Source organism: Lissotriton vulgaris, chromosome 4_1, assembly GCF_964263255.1.
Source record: "Lissotriton vulgaris chromosome 4_1, aLisVul1.2, whole genome shotgun sequence".
NCBI classification, from domain to species: Eukaryota; Metazoa; Chordata; class Amphibia; order Caudata; family Salamandridae; genus Lissotriton; species Lissotriton vulgaris.
Genome location: NC_141691.1, coordinates 1,759,215,946 through 1,759,229,975, shown reverse-complemented (window position 1 = coordinate 1,759,229,975; position 14,030 = coordinate 1,759,215,946). Strand labels below are relative to the sequence as shown.

At 41.3% G+C, this 14,030-nt stretch overlaps 1 protein-coding gene across 2 annotated transcripts in view; it reads right to left on the bottom strand.

Moving 5' to 3' along the window:
* The window catches only part of GRHL2 (grainyhead like transcription factor 2), a 452,715-nt gene that overhangs the window by 27,191 nt on the left and 411,494 nt on the right, over positions 1-14,030 (bottom strand). For both annotated transcript variants that reach the window (XM_086966065.1, XM_086966066.1), the window contains exons 13-14: positions 11,301-11,395; positions 8,966-9,051 (exon numbers count right to left, since the gene is read on the bottom strand). In XM_086966065.1, coding sequence (XP_086822191.1) covers positions 8,966-9,051; positions 11,301-11,395 — 181 coding nt within the window. The remainder of the gene's footprint in view (positions 1-8,965; positions 9,052-11,300; positions 11,396-14,030) is intronic.

Here is a 14,030-nt window from a genome sequence, read left to right as displayed (position 1 = left end):
AAACACCTTATTACCTTTCTATATTACCTTTCAGTTCAAATAGCCAACCAAACTATGCTAAACATGTAGTAGTATCGTTTTATAAACCTGTGGTATACCTCAGTTAATACCTCTGCTTGTCATCACATCTTACACGAGTTTTTTAAATCTCTCGTACACATTACAATTCAAGTTCGGCAGTACACAGTGTTTTTCTGCATTTCCTTTTCGACCTTAATAAACAGAACTCAAATAACCAGCAACTCGACCCATTTTCCAGTTAATCAGAATCCGGCGGCCTCGGTCTCACGCGAGAGGCGCGCGCCGCCACAACGGACGAAGGGCCCAGAGGCCGCGTGAAGAGACGCACGCGCCCGAGCTCTGTGGTCATTACGCACAAAGCAGTAGAGCCGAGGGTCCATTTATCACGTCGCCGCTGTCAGCGGGAACCACCTTCCCTCGGCGCCCAACAGAAATAGGAGTGCGCTCTGGCCACGGAAAGCAATTTGCAAGCAGCAAGAGGTTAGAGGTTAGAAGTAAAGTACAGCACCTTATCCTATCCCCGGAAGCGCGAGACAGGCAGGTACTTCTATCAACTGCAGGACGGTGCCCTCCGCAGTCCATTCAGCCCCTCCCTGTCGGACTGGCACTCTGTGTCAGCGGGGAATGCTTGTAACGCAATGCCATGTTAGGCCGAAAGGTGATATTTCTCAGTCTATGTTTTACGCGTTTTGGCTTTAAACTGTCTTCAGGATTACTTACTCGAAACTGTATTTTGCCTTTGTTTACTTGATGGAATTTCTCTTCCTTGCTTCTTCCCACAAATTACGTAATATACGACTACCATTATTGTTATTATTACTACGATTTTTATAACAATATTTAAAAATAATGACAATAAATAATGTTACTATATTATTATAATTATTTATTATTATTAATTATGATACTACTACTACTACTAATTAAACGGTAACCTATTTGCTAACTATGGAAGAATTTCAGTGATCAACGAAACAGTTAATTAACTGAGCCATCCTCGTGGCTCTCACCTAAGGTGTTCGTATGTCTATATGCACAAGCGTATTTTCCATCCCCATGCACACACAGAACTCAGCGTGGAGGTGTCCCTTTTCTGCACCACACTTCTTTTTCCCAAAACACCTACATTATTCCTGTTGTCCAACTTTTATAATTGAAAGGCAAAAGAGATCCATATCTCTGTGAATATGGCACTCTCCTACTCTCTCCCCGTTATGCAACGCAGCATTTTTCGCTGCTGCGCAGTGTTGTGGGACACCTTTGAGAATCTGGGACTGTATTTAATATGATGATATTGTAACTGTGTTTTTTGTTATTGCAATAAGGGTGACTCCAGTAAAGTGATGCTGGTGTTCACAAGTCCCAGTTAGGGCTACATTGGCCATATGCTCTAAAATGGAGCGGCAAAGAATGGTTCAATTGTTCCTGGTTGCTGATTGCTGCTTGTTATTGATTGTTCCTTCTTTGAAGGGTCCCTCTTGCATCCTGCAGTAACAGTGCCTGGAGAAGAGTGGGAAGATGATGGGCAGAATGTAGGGCAGCTCACTGACTGCCAAAGACCTAACCTATTAGCATCCACTGACACTGGTAAGAATGATGTATGACATGCCAACTGACTCCATTTACTGTATCCCTGAAATGGCTAGAGATTTGAAGAAGACCATTGGGACACAGTTTTGTTAACTAATAATTTAGAAATCAGGGGGTTAGGATTACGATTTGAAAAATGTAAAGTGCTTCACAGATGGAACCAGACCCCTTTAAGTGTGCGTAGATTAGGACAATACAGAATAGTTCACTGTTAGCAGTGAAATAGGGCAGAGCGTGACATAGTGAAAGACTGGGTAAATGCATTGGGGTAAATGTGAGAAGTAGTGGAAAAGATATAAAGAATTACAGTGGCAGATATGTGAATGTATACGGGTTCCGTCTCTTTTTCTCATTTATAGACTCCAGTAAATACTTACATTTTAGCCTACCTGTTTATTTGAGTCAATGCCTGCAATTGTCCAAATCCTGCGGTTTGACTGATTTTTGGATTTCCACCCTGATTCCCCATCTTGCACTACTTGCCCAATTTGTAGTGGGTCCCTGTAGAATGAGACTCGATATTCAAAATTTTGTGTATATCTTGTTGGGCTATTTACAATTGGGGCCTTCGTTATCTACAATATCTGTTCAACCAGTTAGTCTCTTCCACCCAGTTATTTTCAGTCTTTTCAATGCAGGGTGGTCGCCCTTTGGCCTAGCTCACCTAAAATTGCCGAAAATACCTTCCCCGGAACATGCATGATCAATTAAATCATCTGTTTGCGAGCATCTCAAAACATGGTTCTTTACATCGTTCATTCATTCATTCGTTTATCCATTCATTCATACAAAAATCATACTTAGATCTCTGACACAGCAATGCTACACAATATCTCCGGACTTCGAAGTCTTAGCAAGCACAATAAATGTGTTGTTTTGGGTCTGATGTCTTCTAAGATGGGAAAATGCTAATACAAAAATTACTGGTTACCTTCACTTACGAAATATGCCTAAAAAAGATGACTAACACAGCATGGGAGAAGAGGGAACTTTGAAAAGCAGCATCCAAGAGTACAGGTCTAGTTCCTTGAATTGTTAAGGAACACAGTAAGGAGTGGCGCGGGCATTTGTAAGCGAGTACTCAGCTGGATAATGTTCCACTAAACTAAGGGGATATTTGCTGCTCTGAGAGTGGGATTAGGCAGAAGAACAGGTCAAAAGATAAAACCTAACTCTCTAGCTCCCATTATTATGGGTGTCTCAACTATAATTCACCCAGTAAATAACCTCCTTGGCAGGTAACTGATTATACCCAAAATGCTATAGCTTACACTCCTCCCCTCATTTCCCCCTGCTGAATGTTGAGGAGCAAACATTGTCAACTTCATGGAATGTGGAGAGGTGGCTAGAAAAGCAGTGAACCATAGTAGTGAAAAAAAGTATTAACACATGAGGACAGGAAAAAAGTCATCTAAGCAGTAAAGCTGCAAATGTAAACGGACACTATCCCGTTGACTTGGAAAACACAGAAAAGTTTCCATTTATTGGCAAAAACCAAAGGATTATTGCTTTTGACTTGCATAAATTATCATGCATATTTAAACTGAATATAAATAGGCAGTGGGACAAGTGAATGGAATGAACATTTGCTGATAAAAGGAGGGATACATCTACAGACAAATAGAAAATGTTTGTTATGTGTTATTCTAATACCATTGGACAATATGTGACAAACCAACAACAGTCTAGTCTATTACAGCCAGTGCTTAATTTGTAAAAAATAAAATAAGTGCCAAGGCCCTCGTCAGAAGGCGACTGTAACTTGCACCACCAATTGCCCCATCTCAATGCTGCTGACAGTGCAAAACCAATTACTAACCATCACACTCCTATAAGTGTGACAATTCAGACTATTTATGTCCTTCAAAGCTATAAGAATGTCTTGGGTGGCAAGTATTAAGCATTTTAATATGTTTTGAATTAATAAAGTACTGTTGTGCTCATCTCTAAAACAGCTTCACCATGTGGCAAATTGTCATAAGTGTGGGTGTTGACATTTAAGTGCCGGTGCCGAGCACATAAACCACAGGCTGAAATTAACCACTGATTACAACCTTGTATAAAGGAGGATTTTAAACAGAGGGTGCATTTCCTTTGGGTAATGTACTTGTCATGCTTTGAATGATCAATGAAGCAATCTATTTATTTCTGCAAATAGTATGTGTCATATAAGGGGGGTAACGTTACCACTACGCCCCAAACAATTTTGAGATTTTATTTTAGGCAACATGTAATACTAGGTCTACAGCATCTGGTAGAATTTGATAAACCACATACCACTGTGGATCCTTTTAGGATCTGGATACATTTATATGCCAATCTTTTACAGAAGATCCAGAATAAATTATAAGTCTTTTGGCAAAAGCTTTCCTGCACATACGTTTTAAGGTTGGCTCTGAAACTGTTAATTCAAGGCAAGTGAGATGGGAAATGTAATTTATCTTACAGAGCTCAAGCTGATAAAAGTTCAGAACTATTATATGTGAGTTTCCCTTTAGCAATTATGTGGTCAGGCATTTCATGTTTCAGACACCAGAAGTCCGATATTCCAAAGATGCAACTTACTGGTGTTTCACAAACCAAAAACTGTCTATGGGATAACCTATGCACTATTAGGCCCCCTTGATTATGCAGAAGTGACTATTCCTATTTTTATGTCACATTTCCCCACATTTACCTACATATCGTATTAAAACATGAATGCTTCAGGGTTAAGTGATGCACATGCAGTATTAAAAAAAATAACCTTATTTGTTAGTCGGACTTGATGAGGTCTTAAACTTCACAGCTAGAACCTTTTACAGTTTTTCTAGGTACACTTTCCCTAAATCTTATTACAACAAAGATGGCTGTCTCATGGCTCAAAACAGTCTTACACAAGCTACACACATCCATACGTTTGTATATATTCACCAATGTATATATGTATGTATGTTTGTATGTATATATGTAAGTATGTATTTCTATGGTATTTCTATGATGCAAACCTAACGAAAAGGCAGCATAGCACTGTACATAGTCAAAGCAAGTTTAAAGTCCTGTGAGTAACAGGAGATGAGAGAAAGCTCAGTTGTTGGCGGTTATTGCAGTGTGATGTAATGTTATTTAAAAGAGGTAAGCCTTCTACTTTTTCCTAAATTGCAGCAGGATTGGCATATTGCTGCAGGATACAGGGATTTTGTTCCAGATCCTGAGTGCGTGGATGGAAAAGACCTATTGTCTTGTTTTTTTTTTTTACTCTTCTTATTCTGATGGCACAAAATGATTGGAACCGTGCACACCTCTAATCGCATCCGCGCTAGTGGAATTCTGCTCCTGGGCTGAGATATTCAAAAGCGCATGTTACGTGACGAGCTGGGCTCGTCATCAGCGTGCGGGGAGGCTACGCCATGACGAGCCCAGCTCGTCATGAGCGTGGAAGGGGTTAAAAAGGTGGCATTGCTGCGGACGACCTACAAGAAATCTTAATGGGAGACCAAGAGACTCAAAGAACAGTCTGAGTGGGTAAAAATGTTCGCCCTTCTCAAGGGCAAAAGTCAGTCCCAGTTTTGGAATTATATGAACAAACTCCGCTCCACCAACAAGACGAGAGGAAATGCAGTCTGTGAAGAAGCCTGGGCCCTGCATGTGTCCGTTCTTTATTGTAGTGACTCTGGGGACCCCGCGGTGATAGAACTAAGAGATCGTGCTGCTTCCATTCAAATAGAAACATTCGAACTGACCACTGCAGCCGAGATCACCAAGTATCTGCGAGTCATGAAAAAAGACTGAGCTCCAGGGCCCAACGGACTCCCTGACGGGTTATTTAAATGCACCCCGGAAGAGTGGGCGGCCCTTCTGACTCCCCTATTTAACAACGTGTTTGCGACAGGCCAGCACCCAGACTCTTGGTTAGGTTCGATTCATTGCCCCATATTCAAGAAAGGTGACCCTGCGTCACCGGCTAACTACCGCCTTATTGCCCTATTAGACCTGGAGGCAAAGATATATGCTCGATGTCTTCTTCGGATGCTTGTAAAATGGATCGAAGAAAATAACATAATACCATACTACCAAACTGGGTTCCGGGCGACGGCCTCCACAATATACAACATCATTACTCTAGCCGCTCTGTGTCAAAAAGCAGTACAAAAAAACCATCTTCCACTCTACTGCTGCTTTATAGACTACAGCGCGGCTTTTGACGCGGAACTTCTTGTGGAGGAAGCTGAACAAATGGGGGATTCCGCATGACCTACTAGGTGCACTAATTTCCCTGCATAAGAACACGTGGGTGCGAATTAAAACCAGCCCAAAGACACTCTCTTCAAGAATTGCCATCGAAGATGGGCTAAAGCAAGGCTGTGTTCTTGCCCCGCTGTTGTTCAATCTCTACACAGCCGATCTCGGCATATTCTTGGAGAATAGTAATCTTCTCCCGCCAAAACTGGGACCTGCTAAAAAGCCTCTTCACATATTACAATATGCAGATGATATTGTAATAATGGACCAAGCAAAATCGGGTCTCCAACGGGCATTAAGTACGCTTCATATATATAACTCTGCCAATGCCCTGAAAATCAACCAGGCAAAGACGAAGGCACTGGTATTTGGCAGATGCAAGAACAAGAAAAGGCTGGCACGGAACATCGGGCCCGTCAGGATTAACACAACAGTAAAATATAATTACCTGGGAGTCTGGTTCAACGAGACGTCCAGGCCTACAGGTCACCTAGCTGCTTTGCAAAAGAGAGCAGGCGCAATTACATACTCCCTGACCCGGCTGAACCAAACTTTGAGCAGTCCCTCTGCCGAAGCCATCTTGAAGGTGACTAAAGCTATTCTACTTCCTGCATTAATCTACGGGCACCAGGCATTTCCAGGTGCGTGCTCCTCCAGTCTTGAGCTCGCCCAAATTTCCACCTACAAAAAACTTTTCCATCTGCCAAGTTTTATTCAGCGGACAAGTCTATGATTGGAGCTGGGCCTACAAAGACAATCTCTTCACTGCGAGGCCGACATCCTGAAATAGTTCATTAGGACCCTAAAAGCAGGTGATAACACTCTTAAATTCCAGCTACAAGGAATCCTGTCTAGCCCTGGCAATCCCTGGAATACCGAGATTACAAAGGCCATAAGAGTGTTAGAGATTGACAAGTCATCTCTCCTCTCAGTCACTATTCCTTACTCGGCCTGGAAAAGCACCATCAATAAGCAAGTAAAAATTATTTCTCAGTCCATGGATCTGCAGGCTTAAAGGGATCAACCATTCTGCTCCCCTTGAACTCTTCGTATCTTCTTGGGCGTCCACAAGCATACTGCCAGGGAAACTTAAGCAAAGTGGCTCAGAAGAACATAATGTGTATGCGACTTCTAGGCCTGCGCTCGACGGCCTTCAATAAATGGGCCCCAACAAGCGAGGGGGGGGGCTTGCAGGCTGTGCAAATACCACTCTGAATCATGGCTGCATCTTCTGTGCTGCTGCCCGGCACTAGCAGTCCCCAGAAGGTCCCTTTTGAAACCCCTGTTCTTAAAATGGGGTGCTAGGACGTGCTGGGAGGCCTCGACCTTGTGCTTTACCTCTACGGACATTCAAGTGCTCGCAAGGTTTGGAAAATTTGTGAGACTTTTGGACAATCTTCTATTAACTCCCTTGATTGCCATGCTTCCTCCCCCTCAAAGACTCATTACAGGCTTTTTCCGTCCTTTGGCCCAGTACTCTCTGTCTTAATTATTTTATCTGGCCAAGCACAGCAAAAAGTTCACACAGGCAACCATAACGCTACTCCTCAATAACCATATCCGTCTCTAAGCCTTGAAAATTGTTCTTTAGCCTTGTTTTATTTGATAAATGTGTTAAAAGCTAAATTTTATACCCGTGCTAAAGTAGATTTTGTACAGCAATGGTTTTAAGTAACTGTGCTAAACTAATAAAAACTTGAAACCTGAAGCTATTCTGATGGTGTCCTGATTGCACGTGGGCCAACCCAACCTAGAACCTAAACTTGCCAACCATAATCTTCTAGTTGCTGCCTCCATGTCTAGTCATTTTACCATTTCAACCCTCTTCACCAGTCACTAGGAGTTCAAATACAGTTAAATGTTATCTATTACAACTAGAAAGACACACGTGATACTATCACACTCACTCAAAATCACTATATGTATATTTAACTCTTTTTATGTTGCTGTAGGCATAGATATATAGTGTGTTTGTATATTTTTGCCAATGATATTCCTAAAAACTGTCACATTTAGAGCATACTGCACATGATTTATTTGTTTAATGTTCATCACTTTACTGCACCATGTACTGCTATTGTTTCTCTAAAATGTAGTGATGGGTGTAACTGGCCTAATTCTTTCAAATGCACCCTTGGATCCAAAATGGGGCAGAGGTTGCATTTTCTGCTACAAAAATAGCATTAAGTGCTTCGGGACACGAACAGCAGTAGCCAGCAGCCACTTGTTCTCTCTAAGTTTGTTGTTCCTGTGCTCCTTATATAGGATGTTTGCCCCAAATGTCTCTTAATTACTCAAGATGGCATTATTGCGTAATTTTGGTATTTCAAATTACTAGAGTAATGCATAATTACTGAAATTACTCCAGCATAATTAAAATATCGCCCAGGCCTAGTAGAAATGTTTCTTTGTGAAATGCTATGTTTATTAAATGAGCTCCAATACTCCTTACTTTAACTAGGTGTATGTAAGAAGTAAAGGTGCTTTCTTTCAAGGGGGTAAAAAAAATTCTAAAACGAAATGTCACATTTCACTAAACTTATGCCTGCAGAACCGATGCCATGCACAGAGTCCAAAAATGTAAAATAAGATAAATAGGGATATTGTGGAACGGTTTGGGAATAACCAACCTTTAAGTGTATAAATCAAACCATTTGTTGAGTTACGCATGACTAGATCAGAGTAATGTGGATCACCATAGAGTTGCAAATTACGACCGGGTGTATTGCTAGGATTCACATGAGGGATATATCAGAAATTATTTTGTGTCAGCTATTATGTCAAAAACCATGATAATTTGCATCTGTTTATACAAACTCGGTCCATAATAAATATTAAACTGCACAATCATTTTAAAACAACAGTGGAAAATGATAATGCATGCATTGAGAATTAATGAGCACAAATATATGCAACGTTCTACAAACATCTTGGACTCGGAGCCACCTTTTAGAGTTTTGTGTTTCAACTTGGAAGAATTTGAGAACCGGACTTCAGGAAAGAACTAAAGTGAAAGGGGATGGCTTCACAACGCACATGCAAACATATGGATTAATGAACACCGGTTCGTGGCATCAACTTGAGGGTTTCTGATGGGCAGACTGTGAAGGATGGATTGATTAAGGGTACATACCGCTTCCATTAGACCCTTCACTGTCGGTGATTTCAGCATCAGCGCATCAAACACCTCGTCTGTCTCCTTCCTGACATACAAAAGTACTGGAAGAACCAAGATACAACAGTAAGAGGGTGGAATCAAGACACTTGGTAAGGAAAAAAAACATATCAGTTTAATCGTAAGCAAAAGATCATAGAGACATCACTGCTTCCAGATCACTGTCTTTCTCTCACCAACTCCAATTACCTTCTGATTGCCAGGTCTCTAAAGCAGAGACCATGACACTCTACACAGTTACTTTTAGTGAGTAGGTAAGTGCATCAGTAAGAATATTTATAGTGCACCAACTACAAATGACTACTTCTGTTGGTTTTCTACATCTTTTCGCTTAGATTTCTGATTTTACGGCAGCTCTAGATTTCCCGGAGAACTCCAGCTTTCTGAAATTCTTTCATGCAGATTTTCTAATGAGTGAACATTTTCATGAGTATATGGTGCAGAAATGTCTATTTTCAAATTAGGTTTTTACTCATGCGAAATAAATTCTACTTCACCCCTATATAAAATAAGAGAGTGTTATAATCCTATCTTGAGAACATAATTTGTAAGATTTATATAGGAGTAAATTTGCATATCTTTCAGTGTAGGAAACGACTAACGCCAAATTGTTTGGGAATACCCGTACGTAGAGGTTTGTGGATGCTCAATGTATTTTGTAAGGTCAGCACTTCTATAATAGCTTCCTTCCCCACTTCTAACCCTAAATTCACGATAGTGAAAAATTTAGCATACTTGTGGATTCCCCACCTTGGAAAGTGCAATTTGTGATTGTGCGATTCCATAAATCCCAATTTTCAGATTATGGACGAAGACTTCACAAGAGTAAATTTATTTCATGTGTTCATACCTTCCACCAACCTCTGCCAACAAGTTTGTGAATTAGCCCCAAAGTAAATTGCCTCTTGGGTGCTTTTTCTTTTGAAACAAACTATTGGGCTCAGCAGTATGATGAACGGTATCTATCCTTTCAAGATATTAAAGGTGAGGGGATGTTAGAGCTGGCCATTCAAACACCTCCCTTTGCTTTGTATTTTTTAACCTAATTAGGGATTTTAGCCTTTGCATTGAGCAAAACCTATATAAATTTGGCACACTCGGGCAATAAGTGGATCCTATGATCACAGATGAGCTATCAGTACGTTAATGTAAGATTCGATCATCCATATACTGATGGAAAGGCCAGCAGGTAGGTCTTAATGTAGGAGGGATTAAATGGCAGAGCATGTGTGCTCATTACAAGGATGGACAACCCTACTACCATAGATTTAAACTGGGGATGAGACATAGGGCGTTTCAGTGTAAGAGAAAAGTGAGATAGAGAAGAAAAGCAGAAAAGCAGATTGTTCCCATTTCTCATTGTTCCCATTTCTCATTGGTCTATTGTTGTAAATATTTAGCTGCTTATTTTCTAGAAGACTCAGTCTCTTGTGGAGATGTAATGTTCTGTACAGGCTCAAGCAATGGCTGACACTCAGCCATCTTGCCAGATTTCCCAACTATTCTGCTGCAGTGTGAGGTGGGCGCTTGAGAGCACTCCCGGGGAGCAGCAGGTAGGGTTCTTTAAAGGCTTGGCAGAAAAGGATAATATTAGATGTTTCCAAGTGTTTTAGGGACTGCGTCTAAAAATTGCTTACGGTGGAAGAGTCTGAAAGGTACGATCAAAAAATGACCATTTGCAAGGTAGCCCTGGCCCACCTTTGTTAAAAATCTTTTGCATTTGCTTTTTATCATATGCTTTGCTATGTGGACTCTGTAGCTGTGAAGTAACCCAAAGTGGCCCAGTGGAAACAGGCACGGGGGGACTTTGTACCCACATATAAAAAGGACACGAGGTGTATCAGCTCTCAGGACTATGAGTAGGCCAGTATGAGTGCTCTTACAAGTTTAAAACTGCCTCAGATCCTCATGCATACTTATTTATGGTGATTTGTTTTTGTTGCAGTTTTATATAACACGAACTTGACCCAAGGTCATTAGAGTACTTTCTTGTGCACCAGATTATATGACAAGTGTTGTTTAGGTCCGGGGTGATGACGTAATTTCTTCAAAATTACAGAATGTTGAGAGGCGGCCAGGACTCAAACTTGGCTCCCTTGTTCCAAAGTCGGTAGCTCGTGCCTTCAAGCCCCTAAAAATGCCCAGCAATGTGTAGCACTACTGAAATTGTAGGGAGGAACCTATGACGTGCAGATTTGTGATTTTCAAGAATAGGTTTGTGAATTTTCCCCTCTGACCAGTCTGGTGATGGCAATCTATACATTTCTCGTGCTGTGGCATCCCTTTACTGTACCTCTTTTATGATTGTCTTCTTTCATGTGCTTGGACACAGGAGGGCCGTAGTCTTCTTCCACTGGCCTAAACATCCTCTTCACTAGGACACTGCTCCTGTCGAAATACAATAAAGACATCAAAAAATGTTTTTACAAAATGGAAACATGAAGCTGTACTTAAACCGTGTGTGCGCAGTTCAAAGTGTAGTCAGCAGCCCTGCACTCGGAGAGATATTTCTCCAAAGACCTTCTTCACAGCTCTTAACCCCTTTACTGCTAAGGCATTATTTTTATTGCCATTGATTTTCCATTGAAATCAATGGAAAGTCCATGACGAGTTACCCTTGTCATTAGCGGCGAAGAGGTTAAAGTTTCATAAAACTATGAAAGCAGGGATTCAATTTCGCTCTTGGGAACCCGATGGTGAATGCTCATGTCCTCTTTTTTAATAACGAATGTGTCAGAGAACAGGGAAGTGCCGGGTAAACAAAGGACAGAAATAGTCCACCGTGTACTTCTTTTATGTGTGCCATAGGAAATTGGGTGGGCCGCTTTATTTACAAACCGCTGCCGTTTCCTAGGGAACTCTCCTTTTCTGGACTGATGACCCTTCAGAGAATGTTTGCTGGGTTGCAAGACTTCCTGTCTCTGTGAGATATGAAATCTGTGCAGCCAAGTAGGGAAACTGAGCCAGGCCCAGAGGTCTGTGACACATTTGCTTGATTTTTTGTGCGCTACATGTCAGAAATTGTTTTGTTATCCACAGTGTACAAAACTGCATAGATGAATTTAGGTGCGTGAATATGGTGATGATGAAGTTGAACGAGAAGGTTCGGCTGTAAATCTTGTCTACGGTGACCGCACGCCCGTATGATGGCATCATTTCACAGTGTCTGGAGGCAGACACTCAATTTATTGCATAGATATATTATATATATATATATATCGAAACACCATACGCTCTCCAATCCTTCCTTGCGGTGAACAGAGAGCAACAAACTCCAATGGGTAAGGTTGCAAAGTTCTTTTATTTGCTCACAGGTTACGTTATCTGACGCTTTTCGGTCAACAAGTGACATCGATCACACACACACGCTCACACACACACACATATATATATATATATATATATATATATATATATATATATATATATATATATATATACATATATATATATACATATATACATATATATATATATATATATATATATATATATATATATATATATATATATATATATATCCCATAAAATTCCAAGTTGGACCTGGAGCGATTACATGAGCACCAGTTACATTACACAAGGTCACAGACTAATTGGTGCATGGCGGTGGCTGTCTCCTATTGCGTTTCGGTCGGACCACCACGGCCCCGCCACAGCCTCCAGGGAACAGCCACTCCCTGGCAGAGTTGCAGGAGTCGGGTTTCCCTCCAAGTATATTACGAGTTTCCTTTCCGCTGGCTATATCATCGAGGTTTCTCCTCCATGAACACTGTGATGGAGAAGAAACAAAGGCAGGTCCCCCTTGTGCCTCTTCCGCATGTGGATGCACACAGGGGGCACAACATGCGCCCCCCGTGTGCATGTACACCAGTCCCTGCATGGCATGGACTTTTCAGTCAATGCTGTGTAGCAGCTATTTTTGCCATTCCCTTTGCGGTACCCATTTTCAGGGTACGGAACCTAAACAAAAAGCCCACCATAAGAAACTCCCAATCTGGTGGGCAGTCTGACCACGGCTTTTCACAAGAAAACAAAGACTGAAAAGACAGACCTCAAAATATCTTAAGCAAAAATTTAGACTGTAAGAGTCACAAATTTGCTTAAAGATCTACATAGGTACATTTTGAACTGTTTCTAAGTTCTAAATGCAGCCAAAATCAGCCACAATAGGGGGAGTAAATGTATTGCTGAAAGATCTGTCCTATCACTTGTAGGAGCACAACCTTGATTTTGATGCTTGTTGAATTATTGTCTGGGAGCCATGCAGTGCTTAATTTGAGCCAGTGGTTTCCGGTGCACGGCACCAATACTTAATTCTCAACACCGGTGCTTGTGACAGTCTGCCACAAGAGGGTGCTGTCTGAGATGACCACAACAACAATCAATCATTAATTCAGTATACATAAAAAATTACTAATACCTGCCGTCCGAGCCATTCTTATAGCTTTGGGGGCCAGGAATAATCTGAAATGCCACACTTGTAGGAGTGGGATGGTTATTAGTTGTGTTTGTGCTGTCATTGGCAGCACTGTCAGGGGTAATGCTTGGTGCAAGCTGCAGTGGCCTCCTGACGAGAGCCCTGGCACTTATGTTTTTTTTTTACAAATAAAGCACTGGAGCCACTTGAGATCGTGATTACGTCTCTCTTTATTTATTATGATGTCTGTTTTTACATGTGACATGTTACAGTTGTGATTAAGGCATTTGCAATAAATACCTTTAACAATTCACACCACTGTTCCAAAACACATCCGTGATAATGGATGCTCTATCCTTCCTTCCCTGCTCTGCGCGGTCAACTTGTGACATAATAGCATGTCAGGTGTGTCTGTGGGGATGAGTGAGTGAACACGGAGGATGCTGCTCCGGATGGGACATTTGACCGAGTAACCTATCAGCTATCTTCTACAATAAACATACATGAGCTGAGTACCTGACTCCTGATTACAAACTGTAACAATACTCCTAGAGCTAATCCACTTTAATGACAAGTAAAATAATAGAAAAAACATTCACCCAGGAT